This window comes from Bemisia tabaci, chromosome 5 (assembly GCF_918797505.1).
Source record: "Bemisia tabaci chromosome 5, PGI_BMITA_v3".
Classification (NCBI taxonomy): domain Eukaryota; kingdom Metazoa; phylum Arthropoda; class Insecta; order Hemiptera; family Aleyrodidae; genus Bemisia; species Bemisia tabaci.
This window is the reverse complement of record NC_092797.1, coordinates 1,861,434-1,876,183: the sequence shown is the minus strand read 5'-3', so window position 1 is coordinate 1,876,183 and position 14,750 is coordinate 1,861,434. Positions and strand designations below refer to the sequence as shown.

Below are 14,750 nucleotides of genomic sequence, written 5' to 3'. Positions count from 1 at the left end.
ATTACCGAGACTACATATTTCATTTGAATAAAAAAGTGATTCAAAATTAATATTTTTTTTTAAAAAAAAAAAACAACACCAACAGCTGATTTTCAACTGTTCAATTGAGTTATGTCAGCTTATCAAATCACAATCGTGGGAAGATTGCTCAAACTTAAAATACAAAGAACAAAGAAAAAAGTATGTTTGCAAGTCGGCCACCATTGCCCCCCCCCCCCCCTTCGCCTGTCCAAGAATTGCAAGAAATCGATAGTCAACAACAAGCATAAATAGAAACAAAATGCACACAAATGACACACTCATAGAAACGAAAAAAATCAATAATTCATTTTCTCCCAGTTCTCTACCCGAGAGTTGCGGACTTGCAGGGACCCGAGCGTAAATTTGAATTTTCCCGCTTTCATTCGTATTCATCTCGGAACGCGCCATTTCTTTCAAGGAACAGTTAGTTTATCAAACTGCCGCTAGAGTGAGTAACTAACAACTCCAATTATGCCAACAGCAACAAAATAAGTGAACAAAATCCTATTATTTTTCGCCACTTTTCTCGAGCAAAACCGTCACTATAAACCATTTTTTATCATTTGAATAATAGGTTTTAAAAATTTATTTCAGTTTCAAGGGAATTAACACGCAATCAACCAAAATTAAGCCTGGTTATCTTTTCAGTAATTCCTGAAATTTGCAAGAGTATTTTAGATTCGTACTACTGCATCCTTTCTGTGCTCCTCGTGTCGGAGCTTGACGTTTGTTGCGGCGAATCTTGCACATTTCTCACGTGTTAATTTAATATCGAAGGTATTTAACAATTTTAATCCTAATTCTCCTATCTTTATCCTATTCTAATTTCATTTTAATCACCCTTCATCGTTTTTTTCCTCTCAATCAAAGTCAAATATTGCCGACTTGACGAACGAGGCAGGAGGCCCTGTGCCGTGAGAAGCACGAACACGTTGTTTGAAGACCAACATTTCATCAGCTAATCATTATTTATCAGTTGTGTACTCGAATCCACAATATTCTTCAGCAGTTGGTCCCAGTTAATCCCCTCTGCTGAGTGTGCATTATCTTCTTTCCCTCAATTGATCAGGTTGATGCCCTGCTGCGATAGGTATGCTTGGGTCTAATCATCGCAAGTCAAAATTTTCTGTTTCTTCTTCTCAATACGTCAACCTTCCCATCCAACCTCTACGTTACGCTCTCAAAATACCAAAGTTACTAGTCGGAGCTGTGTGCTGTCACAACTATGTGAGCATGGCTAGGTATGGTGTGTTGAGATGCTCACCTCTTGCAATTGCCTTTCGTAATTTACTATTTCACTTCTAGTTCGCATATCCCATTAGTTTTTTACACTCAAGCACACCTAGGTAGTACTTATTTCTGTTCGAGGAACAGTAGGCTCTAAGTGCTGATCAGAACTAACGATCAGGAACATGGATTCCAACTAGTACTGTACATTTGTGCTGGAATGTGATCTGCGTAGATCCATCGCATTTGTCATCTGCAGGGAATAGAGTTAGGCTTTGAGGATCCTTGAAAGCTGTTTTTGCCTGTACTTTGTTTTGGATGGAGAAGTGAAGTCAAACATACTTACCTACTGCGCTTTCAAGCAATTACTAGGACCACAACTCAAAAGTTTTTAATGATTCTCTCTTGATTTTTCCACAGATTTACAATGGCTGACGTTGAACAGCCAGTTGTTCCTGCTGCAGAAGATATCAAAGCAAAGTCTGAACCAAAAACAGAAGAAAAAGAGAACACCCTCACAAATGGAAATCATCAAGAAAGTCCTCCAAAAAATCTTGATGAAAAAATCATCCGCCAAATTGAAGTAAGCACTTACTTAGTTACTTTCGTATTTTGTTTACCAAGTATTTTTTCACTCATAATACCGGAAGCACCACCAGTGATGAACAGTCCTAAAATTTATAAATTAGTAGGCAAAGGTTCTCCCACTTTCTATTATTACCCCCTTGTATGATAGCCATTATTTTTCTGCACAGAGCCTGAAGCTTGAAGTCCCAGAAAGTTAAAAGAGAAACTTTCAGCACCAGTAGAATAGTAAATGGTTTTTAATCTGAAAATCTCAAATTTTTGGTGCAAGGATGAAATAAGTACTTGCGTAATGATGCCGGACACTCATGCTTTTACAATATGAAAATATTAATTCGTAGCAGGAAGACTCATGCCTCTTCTGCTCTCATGTGTCAAGCATTGCGTTGAGGTTTTGTTGAAATTGAGTGTTGAAGTAAAGCTGAGAGATAGATCTGTCATGTTTCAGTATCAAAACTGTAGAAAGGTCAAAGTGACTGCGATGAAATCTGCTAATGCCTTTCACTTCCTAATGTATTAAAGAAGTCCTAGTGGCATCAAAGCTTAGTCCTAAGTTTTTTGAATTGAGTATTTTCATGATTTGCTATTCCATCATTAGAGGATAAGTTCATAGTTTGCATCTTTTACTGTGAAATTCAGTTACTCGCAGAGGTTGAGTACCTTACTATCATGTTTTGTTGACTTTTAGTATTACTTTGGCGACATCAATTACCCGAGAGACAAATTTTTGCAAGAAGAAAGCAAGAAAGATGATGGATGGATTTCAATGGAAACAATGCTGTTATTCAAGCGGCTGGCTAAACTAAGTGAAGATCCAAAAGTGATAGTTGAAGCTATCAAAAAATCTACCCGACAGTTAGTTGAAGTAAGTCACACATATCAACATTTGTTACTTTCAACAATTTGAGTTATTTTTTCATAAATATCTTTAACTTTGTAGTAGACACATGACCCGCTTATCCTTAAGTATATGGACACATCTACGCTTAAAACAACTGTCTGGAAAAATTGAATCAACAAAAAAACAAAACAAAAAATGGACACATCTATAGAACAACTGTGTGAAAAAATTTGAAACAAAAGTATCAATGTGCAAAATTGAAACAAAAGTACCTGTGTGCATAGGAATTGCATGCAACATAGCTCCTTTTGATTTCATTTATTGCTGCTTAGTTCCTTGTTTTTTGGAAAATCGATGGCTAAGGCAACAACAAGTTCCCGAATGTGTGGTTAAAATTCATGGAGTACCTAGAGTCGTAATGCAAATGCGAGAGCTGGCGCCATGTTCTGCTCAGCAAGTTTGGAGCCCAGTGTACGGGGTCACTTTTTCGATACATACTCGATCCAAAATGGCGGTGTGGAATCCGTAAAAATTCAATTGCCGGGTCCCCGTGTATCCCAAACAATCTATTTTTCATTGAAAAAGTGTCCTGGCGCCGCACAGGAGTCTCAGAATTCAGGATCTGGAAATCGCTTAAAAGTGCCGCCAGCTCTCCCACTTACATTGCAACTTTATGTTCTCCATGTTAAAATTAGCTGTTGAAGCACCATTTGTTTGCAGGTGAATAAACGTTTGGTAAAGTTGTAATTTATTTCTAATTTTCCAAGAATTTGTTGTGTTTGTTCAGGTGAATGAAGATGGCTCTAAAATCAGAAGATCTCCTAATGTACCATTGCCAGAGTTGTGTGAAGATCGCAGGAAAGAATTAGTATCAAGAAGCATCTATTGCAAAGGATTCCCCAAAACTGATATGAACATAGATATTCTTCTAGATTACTTTGAACAGTATGGACCTTTAGACAATCTCATTGTAAGTTACCATTATTTTCTTTTTCTTTTCTCTCATTTTATTTTTTTTTTACCAAAAGCCAGATTTTTGCAAGTTAGCAACGTTGAATTTCATTCCTTTCAGCACGAAAAACTTGATGACAGGACCGATGAACATTCTAAATAAGCAACTTTGACAGGGTTCTGACTTATCCTAAAGCTGATCACACTGTATTTATTTGTGAATTGTAGAATGGGAGGAAAAATTCAACACAGCTGAATTTTGGACTTACCGAGATTCTATTATACCTAGGAACCTTATTTCTCAGGAAGAGAGAATGAAGTTATTTTTTTTCATACCTAGTAGTTGCCCATTTATATAATGCTTTTCTTGAATGTAAAATAGCGATGGCTCCTCTAGTCCGACTATGAGAAATTTAGATCGCAATGTTGCAAGTCTCTACTCGTGTTTTATGTCTTCAGAAAATAACTAATTTTCTGCAAATTTGCTTCACTTATTCTATCAAAAAAAATTAACAATTGAAACAACATTGCAAGGAAAATGTTTGATTTAGTTTCCCTTGAAGAAAAAATAAAACATTTTCAAATGCAATTGATGGAGGCTTTATTTTATTTTATTTTTTTTTTTTTTTGCGTGCTGCCATCGATACACTTTAATCCTGAAAAACAGTATTTTTGCTCTTACTTTCAGTAATGTTTAAGAACCAGCCTTATTGTTTTAATTATTTTTTATCCAATCCATAGTAAGTAGACAAAGTTCGCACTTATATTAATGTAAATATTTTATTTTTGTTAAAATTTTTAGATGCGAAATTATTTGGACAAAGCAGAAAAACAATGGAAATTCAAAGGGTCTGTGTATGCTATTTTTCCAACTGTAGAAAAAGCAGCAGAATTTTTAAAGATTGAAAACGTCAAATATAAGGATGAAGTCTTGGAAAGGAAATGGCAGTAAGTATTCAAACCCTTTCACGTTTTTAATAGAGTTGATTTCCTGTTTCCTAATGAGATTAGTTGCCAAGCCCTAAAATTGGAAAAGTGTCAGACATTTTGAAAACTCGATAATGTTTGAAAATGTATAGTTCAATCACCTTTTTCATACAGTTGAAAAAATTGAGTGAAGATTTTTAATTTTTCCCTGAAATTCATTAACTGTGATTTTCTGATTGCCCCTTTTAAAAAAAAAAGAAAAAAACAGAAATAAAAGAAAAGAAAGAAAGAAAAAGAAAGTGACCTTTAGTTTGATCACAGCATTTATATTAGTGTAATGGAAATGCAGTATTTGCAAAATCAACTGCATATTCTTGTCTTTAGTTTCTTGAGGGAAGTGAAATTTAAAAATTTTAAATAAAAACTTCTAAATTGTGCATGTAAATTCTTTGTTGCTGTCAAGTGCCAGTATTTTACAAGCCATTATTTTTAATAATTTAATAAAGCTTAAATGATGAGGTCTGATCATTTTCAACTACAGCATTATTATCACCTTTTCTTATTTGATTCGCTGTTCAAATCCAATTCTCCCATTCTGTTAGCAATTTAGTAAGTATATTATCTTTACCAATCTTGTAAGACTTACCTTGCAGTCGGGCATGAAACCAATTTTTAAAAGTCATTTTTAGTCTGAGAGCATCTCTTTCTCTAATTGAAGCACATATTTTGGGCTCTAAAAAACTTGCTTGTTGTTTATGTAAACCGTTTGAACTTTGTATTATTCTCTCTGATGTTGTTTCTCTGTCTAAAATTTCTTATGAACTTCATTCTTCTCTTTCTAGACAAGAACACATAGATGAGAAGAAAAAAGAAAGAGACCAAAGATCCAAAAAATCAACAGAGCAAGACATTCTAAAGAAATTGGTAAGTAACGGCCTCTGCTTATGAAATCAACAGCATGCTCATGTTCTCTACCAATAATGGCTGCATGTGAATTCTCAACATGCAGGTTAAAATATTACTTCGTCACATTTTACAGCGGCTACTAACTCTAGTAATAAAATTGTTTGTGTTGTATGGTTTTATCATTTTACGGATGGATTATTATTACCTGGATATTATTTTTTCGTCTGGTTTTTCTTGATTTCTGAGTTAGGCTATGTACATTTCGGAATTTTCTTCCTTTTTTAGGCCAAAATTTTAACAAGCTCAAAGAAAGAGTGCTAGACAACTATCAAAATTTTGGCCTGAAGAAGGAAGAAAATTCCGAAATGTACATTGCCTAACTCAAAAATCAAGAAAAACCAGACGGAAAAACAGTATCCAGGTAATAAGAAATTTTTTGTAATGTTGATAGTTTAATTTTGTAATAACATTTTTGAAGGGTGATTGAAAGTAGAATGTCGTTTCTGGAAATATGTTATTTTAAGGAATGTTACGAGATACGACTGTAGCAACTGTAGCTGTATTTCAAGGTTTTTTAGTCGCTCGCTAATTATCAAGACTTTGCAAAGTGAAAGATTTCAATCTATTATAAAAATAAGTTTTGGAGGGCAACCTGAGATTTAGATGACCCAATTTCTCTGCACTTCTTTTTAAAGGAATCATATTGTTTTTGAAACTGCAAAAGATTAACAAGCCTCAAGAGAGTAACATCTATGTATGATGGTGCTTCAACTTTTCTCTGGTCTTGTGCAAGATGCATCAAAAAAATGAGCTCGGAGCACATCTAAGAGTCGAGTTCTGACCATACATGGCGCCTAGAAAGTGCCGCAAATTTTTGAAGCAGCATCAGTGCTCCACTCCCAGTGTAGGCTATGACAGATAATACGTCTGCAACATGCCATTTTAGCCTAGAAAACTTTTAGATGGCTCCTAAAATTTTACTCCTGGAATTGGATCACTCACTTCTGACCTTTTGTTGTTATTTTCCTTTTTTACTTGCAGAAAGAGAAAGAAGATGAACCACCAGCTCCTGTTTTACCGAAAGGTGCTTTCCTTAGATTGAACAGTTGCTCCAATGATATCAAACGTGAAGACATGAAAGAAGTTCTGGAGCAGAAAGGAGCCAAAGTAGGATTTATTGACTATAGCGTAGGAGATGAAACTGCTGTTGTCAGGCTACAGGGAGAAGGAACAGCCAAGAAGGTATGTTACCAAGTATTTAATTAACGATTAGTAAATCCTGAAAAATGTGCGCCGTCTAGCAAGCTTATACCATCACTGTTTGTAGGATATCCTCAGGACAAAACCTCCCCTCTCAGTTTCTTCACTGGATCCATCAATGTCATTTCTACATTATTTTACATCATTTTTCATTGTGTCAGCATCATTTTTTTGTACTACTATTTTTCTGTTTTAACAGAACTTTCTATAATATAACCCAATGAGAATTTTTTTTGTTGTAAAAAACAAGGCTAAGCTGTTTGCTTGCCATTTTCTCCTGTGATATATTTTCATTTCACGAATGGAAAACATTTACTATATGTATTCTTTTTCAATTCAAACAACTTGTTGTAAAACCAAAATTTGATTCCATCTTGCTATCAGAAGGCACTATTTCTAGACCTTCGTCAGAGAAATTTGCTTTCCATTAGTTTCCCTATCCATATAGGTGCTTTGATAACTAAGCCAGGAGTTGTAGTTCCTAATTGCAGAATGCAGTCCAATTTCGGTGTATAATTCTGCCGTGCTAAGGAAGAACGCCGTATGAACATGCGAAAGTTTCCAAATTTTCTCCGATAAAGTGTTTATTTTTGAGGAAAGTTATGAATATTTTTTGTTGACGTTTTCAGAAAATTTAGATCAAATTACAAACAAAATTATCTGAAAAATTGACCTAAAAGTATTCAGAAGTTTTTATATAAATTAGCAATTTGCCATATAAAATTTGGCAACGCCTGAAGGTTCATACAGCGTTTTTCCTTAGCACAGCACGGTTGAAGTTAGGTTTTATGAAAAGAAAACATGTTTCCTAACCTAATACACTGAGCATGTCAAATACGCTGAAAAAAAACAGTAAAAGGAGCCATTGAAATTAGTATGTGTTCAAACTAGGGCCTTTTGATGTGTTGAACATCTGTCAAAACAAATGTAGAACATTTTCACTCCTTGCTTAAGAATCACGCTCAGGTATTTTTTTGAGTCTTAAAAATTCTAGCCATTCTAGTCTGCTAATTTTTGAATAGGAAACATGTATTGTGGAGCAATATTTTTGGCATCATACAGTGAAGCGGTATTTGAGCTTGAGATCTTGGGAATTGAGAATCTTTGAATTTAGGCGCTAATCCTTACCTCAAAGTAAGGAATTAAAGATAAGTAAGTAATGAGAGACTCTCCCTCAATTGCAATTCGATGGCTGGGGAACAATACTGCCTATTTCCAAGTTGACGTCATTGCAACACCAAGAAAGCACCCCATCATTTTAGTAATTTTAAGGCTGGATTTGCAATTTTTTCATACAGAAGGCCTTGTCTCCACGAGCCGTTTCGTGAGATTTATCCCAGGGCAAAATCCCACTTACGAAGTTGGGAAAAATATTGAGTTAATCAATATTTTTCCCAGTACCAAGTATGGTACTTGTACCCCTAGGACCCACTGAGAGGAGAAGAAGAAGTGAAAAACGAATTTTGCGATATTTTATTCATTACTACATTGTTCATGTTTGTTTAGTTAAAAAATGTGTCTAATTGTCAATTGTGTGCAATTATTATTTTAATCCTGGTCAAATACTCGACTTTAACTAATTTATCTTCCCGCGCAAATTAGTCGCAGGACTACAAAGAGTCCCGTCCCGTGGAGACGGTAACTGGGAAAAATCCCAGAAGTTTCACTCCTGCGATTCGAACTTGGGAAAAATCCCATGAAAACGTCCCGTGGAGACAAAGCCTTACAGCACTTTCATGTGGTATTGATAAAACCAAAAACATTCTCTGGTGTATTTCATGCTGTAGAATATAGCAAAGTCGCTAACTCATTTTTGCCACAATTCGTTGTCTCCCGGACGAAGGAATGTATCTGCATTCAAAAGTTGCAAATTGAATCGAACAATTCAATTTTTAACAAGAACAGACTTGCTTGATTTTTTTCAAAATTTTGTCTGATTTTTGCATGAGATTAGAGAAAAAATTAGTGTAATTTTCAGTCAGTAATGCTCTTGATTCTCTTGGTAAGAATGCACTTTTCGAGGGGCAATTTGGTTACATTCTTTCACGAGGGGAACGACAAATTGTCAGCAAAGAGGTTCATTCCATGTCAATTCGAACGGACTTGTAACCACCCGACTCGGATTTCCATGATTTTTTTTTTACTTAATCTATCGGTCAATATAAGAAAAAACCCAAATTTTCAGCTTCATATCTTCAATATTTCTTGAGAAAAAATTTTTTGAAGTTTTATGGCCTTCTCTAAAAATGCACTCTCCAGACTCAGAAAACGGGAATGACTCGTGTTTGAAAAAACCTCATAAGTTTTGCAGTTTTAAAGATTTTAAGCTGAAATTTGGCACACTAGTTCGTGTTAGTATGTATTTTAAGGGAAAAATTCCCAATTGAACCCAACTCACTCAGGAGGGCCAACTGAGCCGAAGATACGCCGTTTTAGCCCTGATTTTTAACGCTAAAAACTAGTTTTCTTAAAATGGGCGTAGCAACCGAAGCTAACGAGATATTGCCAACTTTTTTTTTTTGAAAATCAACTTCAAAGTATGCTCTAACTGATTAAAAAATAAAAATCGTGGGTATGCAGCTTCTTCATTGGTTAATCACACTTTTTAGCAAAAAACGCTCAAAAAAATTGAGTCTGGGGGTAGGGTGCGGCTTATACGAGAAATTAAAAAGGTTGAATTTTGAAAATGACAAGGGACCCCGCCAAAACGTTCCTAATAGTGTAAAAACAAACGTTGTAGAACAGTTTTGCATTTGGTCAACATTTAGAGGTCGCGACGGGCCCTTAAAATTGCAAAATTCGGCTAATTTTCGCATTTTTTCATCCATTTTGGCAAATTTTCTCAGGCCTCACGGAGAGTTCTAATTGATAATTTTATTCATAAATAGGCAATATATAACCTAAAATGCATCCCATCCTCCACCTTAAGCCCCCAGCCCCTCCAACCCCCCTCCCTTACCGATCCAATATAAATACACTCTTCATAAACTACGCTATTTTGGTAGTGACCAGAAATCTAAAGTAACACTGGTCAACACGGGTTCAAATGTGATTGTCTTAGAGTATTTTTAGCGCTGAGTCCGAAAATGACCTCCGTCATGCTGGGTCAGGTCGATTTTCCCCGGAAAAATCAGGATTTTCCTTAAAAATCGAGCTTTTCCGGTGAAAAATCAATTTTCCGGAAAATCTGTGCATGATGGAGGAAAGATAAGGCCATTTTCGGATTCAGCAGCTAAAATTACATGGGGAACCATAAATTGTATGCCTATTAAAGTTTCCGTTCTGTTCCAAATATCGAGGTTTTTCCGGACAAGTGCCCCTTTCCGCCCATGTAACGCATGTAATACCAGTCCGATTGATTTGCGTCGGAAAGGAGGGAAAATATTTTTTCTCAGGCGACTGGTGGAGTTGACTCCACTAAATAATTGCCGCTGCAGCCGCATATGACCCTCGCTTTTTGTTCTAAAATGTTGACCAAATGCAAAACTGTTCTACAACGTTTGTTTTTACACTATTAGGAACGTTTTGGCGGGGTCCCTTGTCATTTTCAAAATTCAACCTTTTTAATTTCTCGTATAAGCCGCACCCTACCCCCAGACTCAATTTTTTTGAGCGTTTTTTGCTAAAAAGTGTGATTAACCAATGAAGAAGCTGCATACCCACGATTTTTATTTTTTAATCAGTTAGAGCATACTTTGAAGTTGATTTTCAAAAAAAAAAAGTTGGCAATATCTCGTTAGCTTTGGTTGCTACGCCCATTTTAAGAAAAACTAGTTTTTAGCGTTAAAAATCAGGGCTAAAACGGCGTATCTTCGGCTCAGTTGGCCCTCCTGAGTGAGTTGGGTTCAATTGGGAATTTTTCCCTTAAAATACATACTAACACGAATTTAGTGCGCCAAATTTCAGCTTAAAATCTTTAAAACTGCAAAACTTATGAGGTTTTTTCAAACACGAGTCATTCCCGTTTTCTGAGTCTGGAGAGTGCATTTTTAGAGAAGGCCATAAAATTTCAAAAAATTTTTTCTCAAGAAATATTGAAGATATGAAGCTGAAAATTTGGGTTTTTTTCTTATATTGACCGATAGATTAAGTAAAAAAAAAATCATGGAAATCCGAGTCGGGTGGTTACAAGTCCGTTCGAATTGACATGGAATGACCAAGAGGTATTGTTCCTCAGCCTTCAAATGATCATTCTTTCGGTTGACATCATGATTTATTTCTGATTTTTTTCATCGTCCTCAGGTCCTGGAAGCATTTGAAGGAAATGTTGTCGAAGTAAAAGGCGTTAAGTTAGAAGCGTCCGTAATCGAAGGAGAAGAAGAGGAGCAGTTAATTGCGAAGAGTCTTGCAGATCTTTCCAAGAGACGTGCCATGATGGCAAACAAGAAACGTAACAAAGGTAAGGCCATCCTAATTTTACATTGAGATGCTCGCTGATTCTTTTGAAAAGCACCAAGGGAAGCAATCCTTCGTTTTGTTTAAGAGATAATTGGAAAGTAGAGACTGATTAATTTTTAGTTGAGAAATCAGTAAATTCATCCTGGAGAAATGCATTGTCAAATACATCAAACTCATAGTGTCTTTATTTTTTCCCTTCCCCATAAAAAAAAAGATCTTAACATTTGTGCATGCAATTCAATTGTTTGAAGTTTATTTTTCTTCAAGTATTGTAGAAGGATCGAGGGAAAGTTTCGAATAGTAACAAGAGATAAATTACCAACATCTAATTAAAAGATTGAAAATATCCTCCAAAATAAACCAAAATAATTTTCTCTAATTTTACTATTGATGTGTCCGCAAACTTCTTTTGTCTGCTCGCTCAGTCTTTAACCTTTTCAAATTCACTCAGCTTCCTACTGTATTCTACAAGACAATGCTTAACTCGAAATCTTTCTCAATGATGCAGAACTTCCAAGGCTGATTTTACATGATGTTATCATTTCCTTGGCTGGGACTGAGAGATGCTCTCTAGTTTATTTATAAATATCACAAAGCAAAAACAAGACTTTTAGTGACCTTTTCACTACATTAGAGAAACTCCTTGTTGAACTCCTTCAAAATGCAATCCTAATGAAGAATAAAGCGAAAAAATTTAATAATGATTGAATGAAAGTAATGAAAATATACCCCGCTTTTCCTAATAAAGAATCCTTCCTCTTGAGTATTTTTAGTGAGAGATTAACGAATCACTCAGTAAGCCTAGTTCAAATTAATTCAAATTTTCTTTGAATAAATTCACTTAAAGTTAGTTTAGGTTTTTTTTAACCGCAAAATCCTTGACTCCTAAAAGGTTTATGTTCTTGAGTTTTCTCTGTGATGGATAACTTTCAAGCCTGATTCAAATTGATGTGAATCTTTCCTTGGCTGGGACTGAGAGATGTGCTCATAAATAATTTTTAATCGGTGAAAAATTTATTTTAGTATTCGTTATGCCCCTCAAACATTTAAATAAATATGCTCATAAATGAATATGAACTCCGGTTAAGAAGTTATTTTGATGATTTGCAATTTTCAAGCCATGTCAATCTAACGTACTTTATTCGTTTGCTGACGCGGTGAATTTTTTCTCTAATTAATGAAAATGAAGTAAATAATCAAAACGAAATAAAATAAATTACTCACTGACGAATGTGTGCAGGGACCTAGTGTACCTAAATATACCCACCATGTAGCAAGTGCCTTCCATATCCAATTCTTAAACACTCTAGTAAGTTTCTTGAACTGAACTTTTATAGATCTGTTTAAAATATCCGATCAACAGTATTTAGCTTTGGTATAAATTATTTAATCCATGTTTTAAGACACTATTCACGAAGAGGAAGGTAGCACTCCAACAGTTTTGCTTCTCAATTAACTTCTTACAACTGTAAATTTCAAGTTTTTCTTGACTCTTTGAAGTTTGGTTAACTCCTTTTCCCATTTATGGGAAAACCCATGTTTATAATCGAACCTTTAAGCTCCATTTAATAATGGAAGTGTAACAGCGCCCTTCTAAAAGTCCTGAAAGACTTTAATCACACAGTAGGGTTATATAATATGGGTGCAGCAGCATATAGTGGAATGAATAGTGTAGCAAAGCCATCATTGCCTCATGTGGAAATCCGTACTTAGATGCTCAAAAGTTTGCTTTCCGCGGCCATTTTCCTCAGGAAAGACTCTAAGTTTGTTCGTTAGTGTGTGATTCATATGGTCTAAATTTAAATTCTTAATTTTGGCAGCTGCTAATCGGTTTAATTTCATAGGGAAACATGCCAAACAAAATTTAAGCCTAAAAATTTAATTATGAGGCAGCTCAGAGCCATCAAAGTTTTGGCCAAAATTACATCGGTTTAATTGTGGGAGAAACAAAGCTTGTACTAGAAATGCAAATCCAATGTAAAAATTGTAAACATTGCGTGAAGTCCTAAAATTCTTTATTATAAATATATGCTGAAGGACCAAGATGCCAAAAATTGCGTTTTAGATGAGGCGAGTTATCACTACTGACTTTTGAAACATTACTGAACAAAATTGGGATGGAGGGGAATTTTTCTAACCTTTCTACCCAATAAACCATTTATTTTTTTGCTCTAGGATCCCCCATGGATACATTTTAGTAAAAAAAAATTCAGCTTTTCAGCTAGACCTGATTGCTTTCTTTGTTTTTCCTTCATGTAAGACATCGCAATTTTCACTTAAACTTTACGGCATTTGCGCAACCAAAATAAATTTTTTTTTATCTTTTTATGGTGATCTATCTGCTCTTTGGTTTTTGAGTGAATGTGGCGGCAACATATACTTAATTGAAATTTTGCTCTTCAGGTGGGAAAGGGCGAAAGAGCCAAAGCAAGCGCGGCGGTCCGAGGGGTGGCAAGAGGCGGCGCGGCAACCGTGATGATGACGACGACGATGATGATGACAACGATGATGATGAAAATGACGCCAGTGAAGGAGGCAATGATAAAAATCAGAAACGTAAAAACGAAGATACTGAAACTGCAGCTGAAACCCCAGCTAAGAAGGAACGAACGGAATAAATTAAGATTCATCTCTTGCACAGTTCACTATGGGAAAATGTCCCATGTTTATATGTTGACCTCTCATTTAATTTTAATCTCTTGATGTTCTCGGAAGGAAAGAATGTATTTGTTTTGTTGGGTCTTATATGACTTAAAAATCCGGTTTTTACGATTATTATTTCACCCCTTTTTTTTTTCTTTTTTTTAAAATTTATCAAACATCTCATTATGTTACTTTTTTAGTTATCGCTGTTGAGGTTTAATCCCGATCACAAATCCATGATTACTCTTCATTTACTCTCCAAGACTTTTCCTCTTGAATTATTATAATTCGCGTTCACAAAGTAATGACTTTCTCCCAGATTTTTTTTATTTACTATCTCTTTAGATTAGCTTAACTCAGCTTGTTCTTGAGTTGTAAAATATTTTCATTATCAATCGTCAATAAACTTTTTCCATTTTCAGCTTTTGGCTCTTGCTTTTTCTGCTTTCGAAAGGTTCCTCTTTCTCTCGTCAACCGAAGCTTTTCAGGGTTGTATATGCAATTTGCAACCACACAACTCATCTGAGAAAATATACCGTAGTGGAATCAACCTAATACATTTACTTGCCTTTGGAATTAATACTCTGTACTGAAAAGCAGTGAAGGCACTAATGTGAGGAAAGTTGTTTTCTAACAGAATTAGCGGCTTCAACAAAATTCGAAAGATGACTTGATCAGTTAGTCAGGAGATTAGAGAAGTCAGCCTCTTGGACTGTCTACTATTCTGAACTGAATGGGCAGTCGAATCTTGATTAGTTGATCGAACAGTCAAACTTCCCCTTTCATATCAGCAAAGTATTGTAGCAAGTATGTATATATAGGGAGAATATTGGCATGTCCTTGCCGTTTTCTGTGACGTCTTCAATTTTCATGCCTGAGAAACTTGAGTCCCTCTCATTCCTAGGCAATAGATTTACCTACTCATTAATTTGAAGAATGCACTTTGTAGGAAGATGTATTTTACAATGCGTTGGTCCAGAATTTCATACAT

The 14,750-nt window shown here is 35.4% G+C and overlaps 1 protein-coding gene across 2 annotated transcripts; it reads left to right on the top strand.

Moving 5' to 3' along the window:
* The first annotated feature begins 640 nt into the window (after positions 1–640).
* On the top strand, positions 641–14,180 carry La (La autoantigen-like). 2 transcript variants are annotated; one of them, XM_019049315.2, is made up of 9 exons: positions 641–798; positions 1,669–1,831; positions 2,522–2,698; positions 3,462–3,644; positions 4,428–4,573; positions 5,395–5,476; positions 6,500–6,700; positions 10,961–11,117; positions 13,520–14,180. In XM_019049315.2, the coding sequence occupies exons 2-9, from the start codon at positions 1,676–1,678 to the stop codon at positions 13,732–13,734; spliced, it is 1,317 nt and encodes a 438-aa protein (XP_018904860.2). In that variant the 5' UTR covers positions 641–798; positions 1,669–1,675; the 3' UTR covers positions 13,735–14,180. The 2 variants fall into 2 exon arrangements, with proteins under 2 accessions (XP_018904860.2, XP_072157180.1); XM_072301079.1 differs by lacking the exon at positions 641–798 and adding an exon at positions 1,080–1,111.
* Positions 14,181–14,750: the final 570 nt, after the last annotated feature.

Excerpts from the sequence above, each read along its gene's own strand:
- La (XM_072301079.1), top strand. Across the intron at positions 2,699-3,461 it reads CTACCCGACAGTTAGTTGAA|GTGAATGAAGATGGCTCTAA; the intron begins GTAAGTCACACA and ends GTGTTTGTTCAG. Across the intron at positions 4,574-5,394 it reads GTCTTGGAAAGGAAATGGCA|ACAAGAACACATAGATGAGA; the intron begins GTAAGTATTCAA and ends TTCTCTTTCTAG.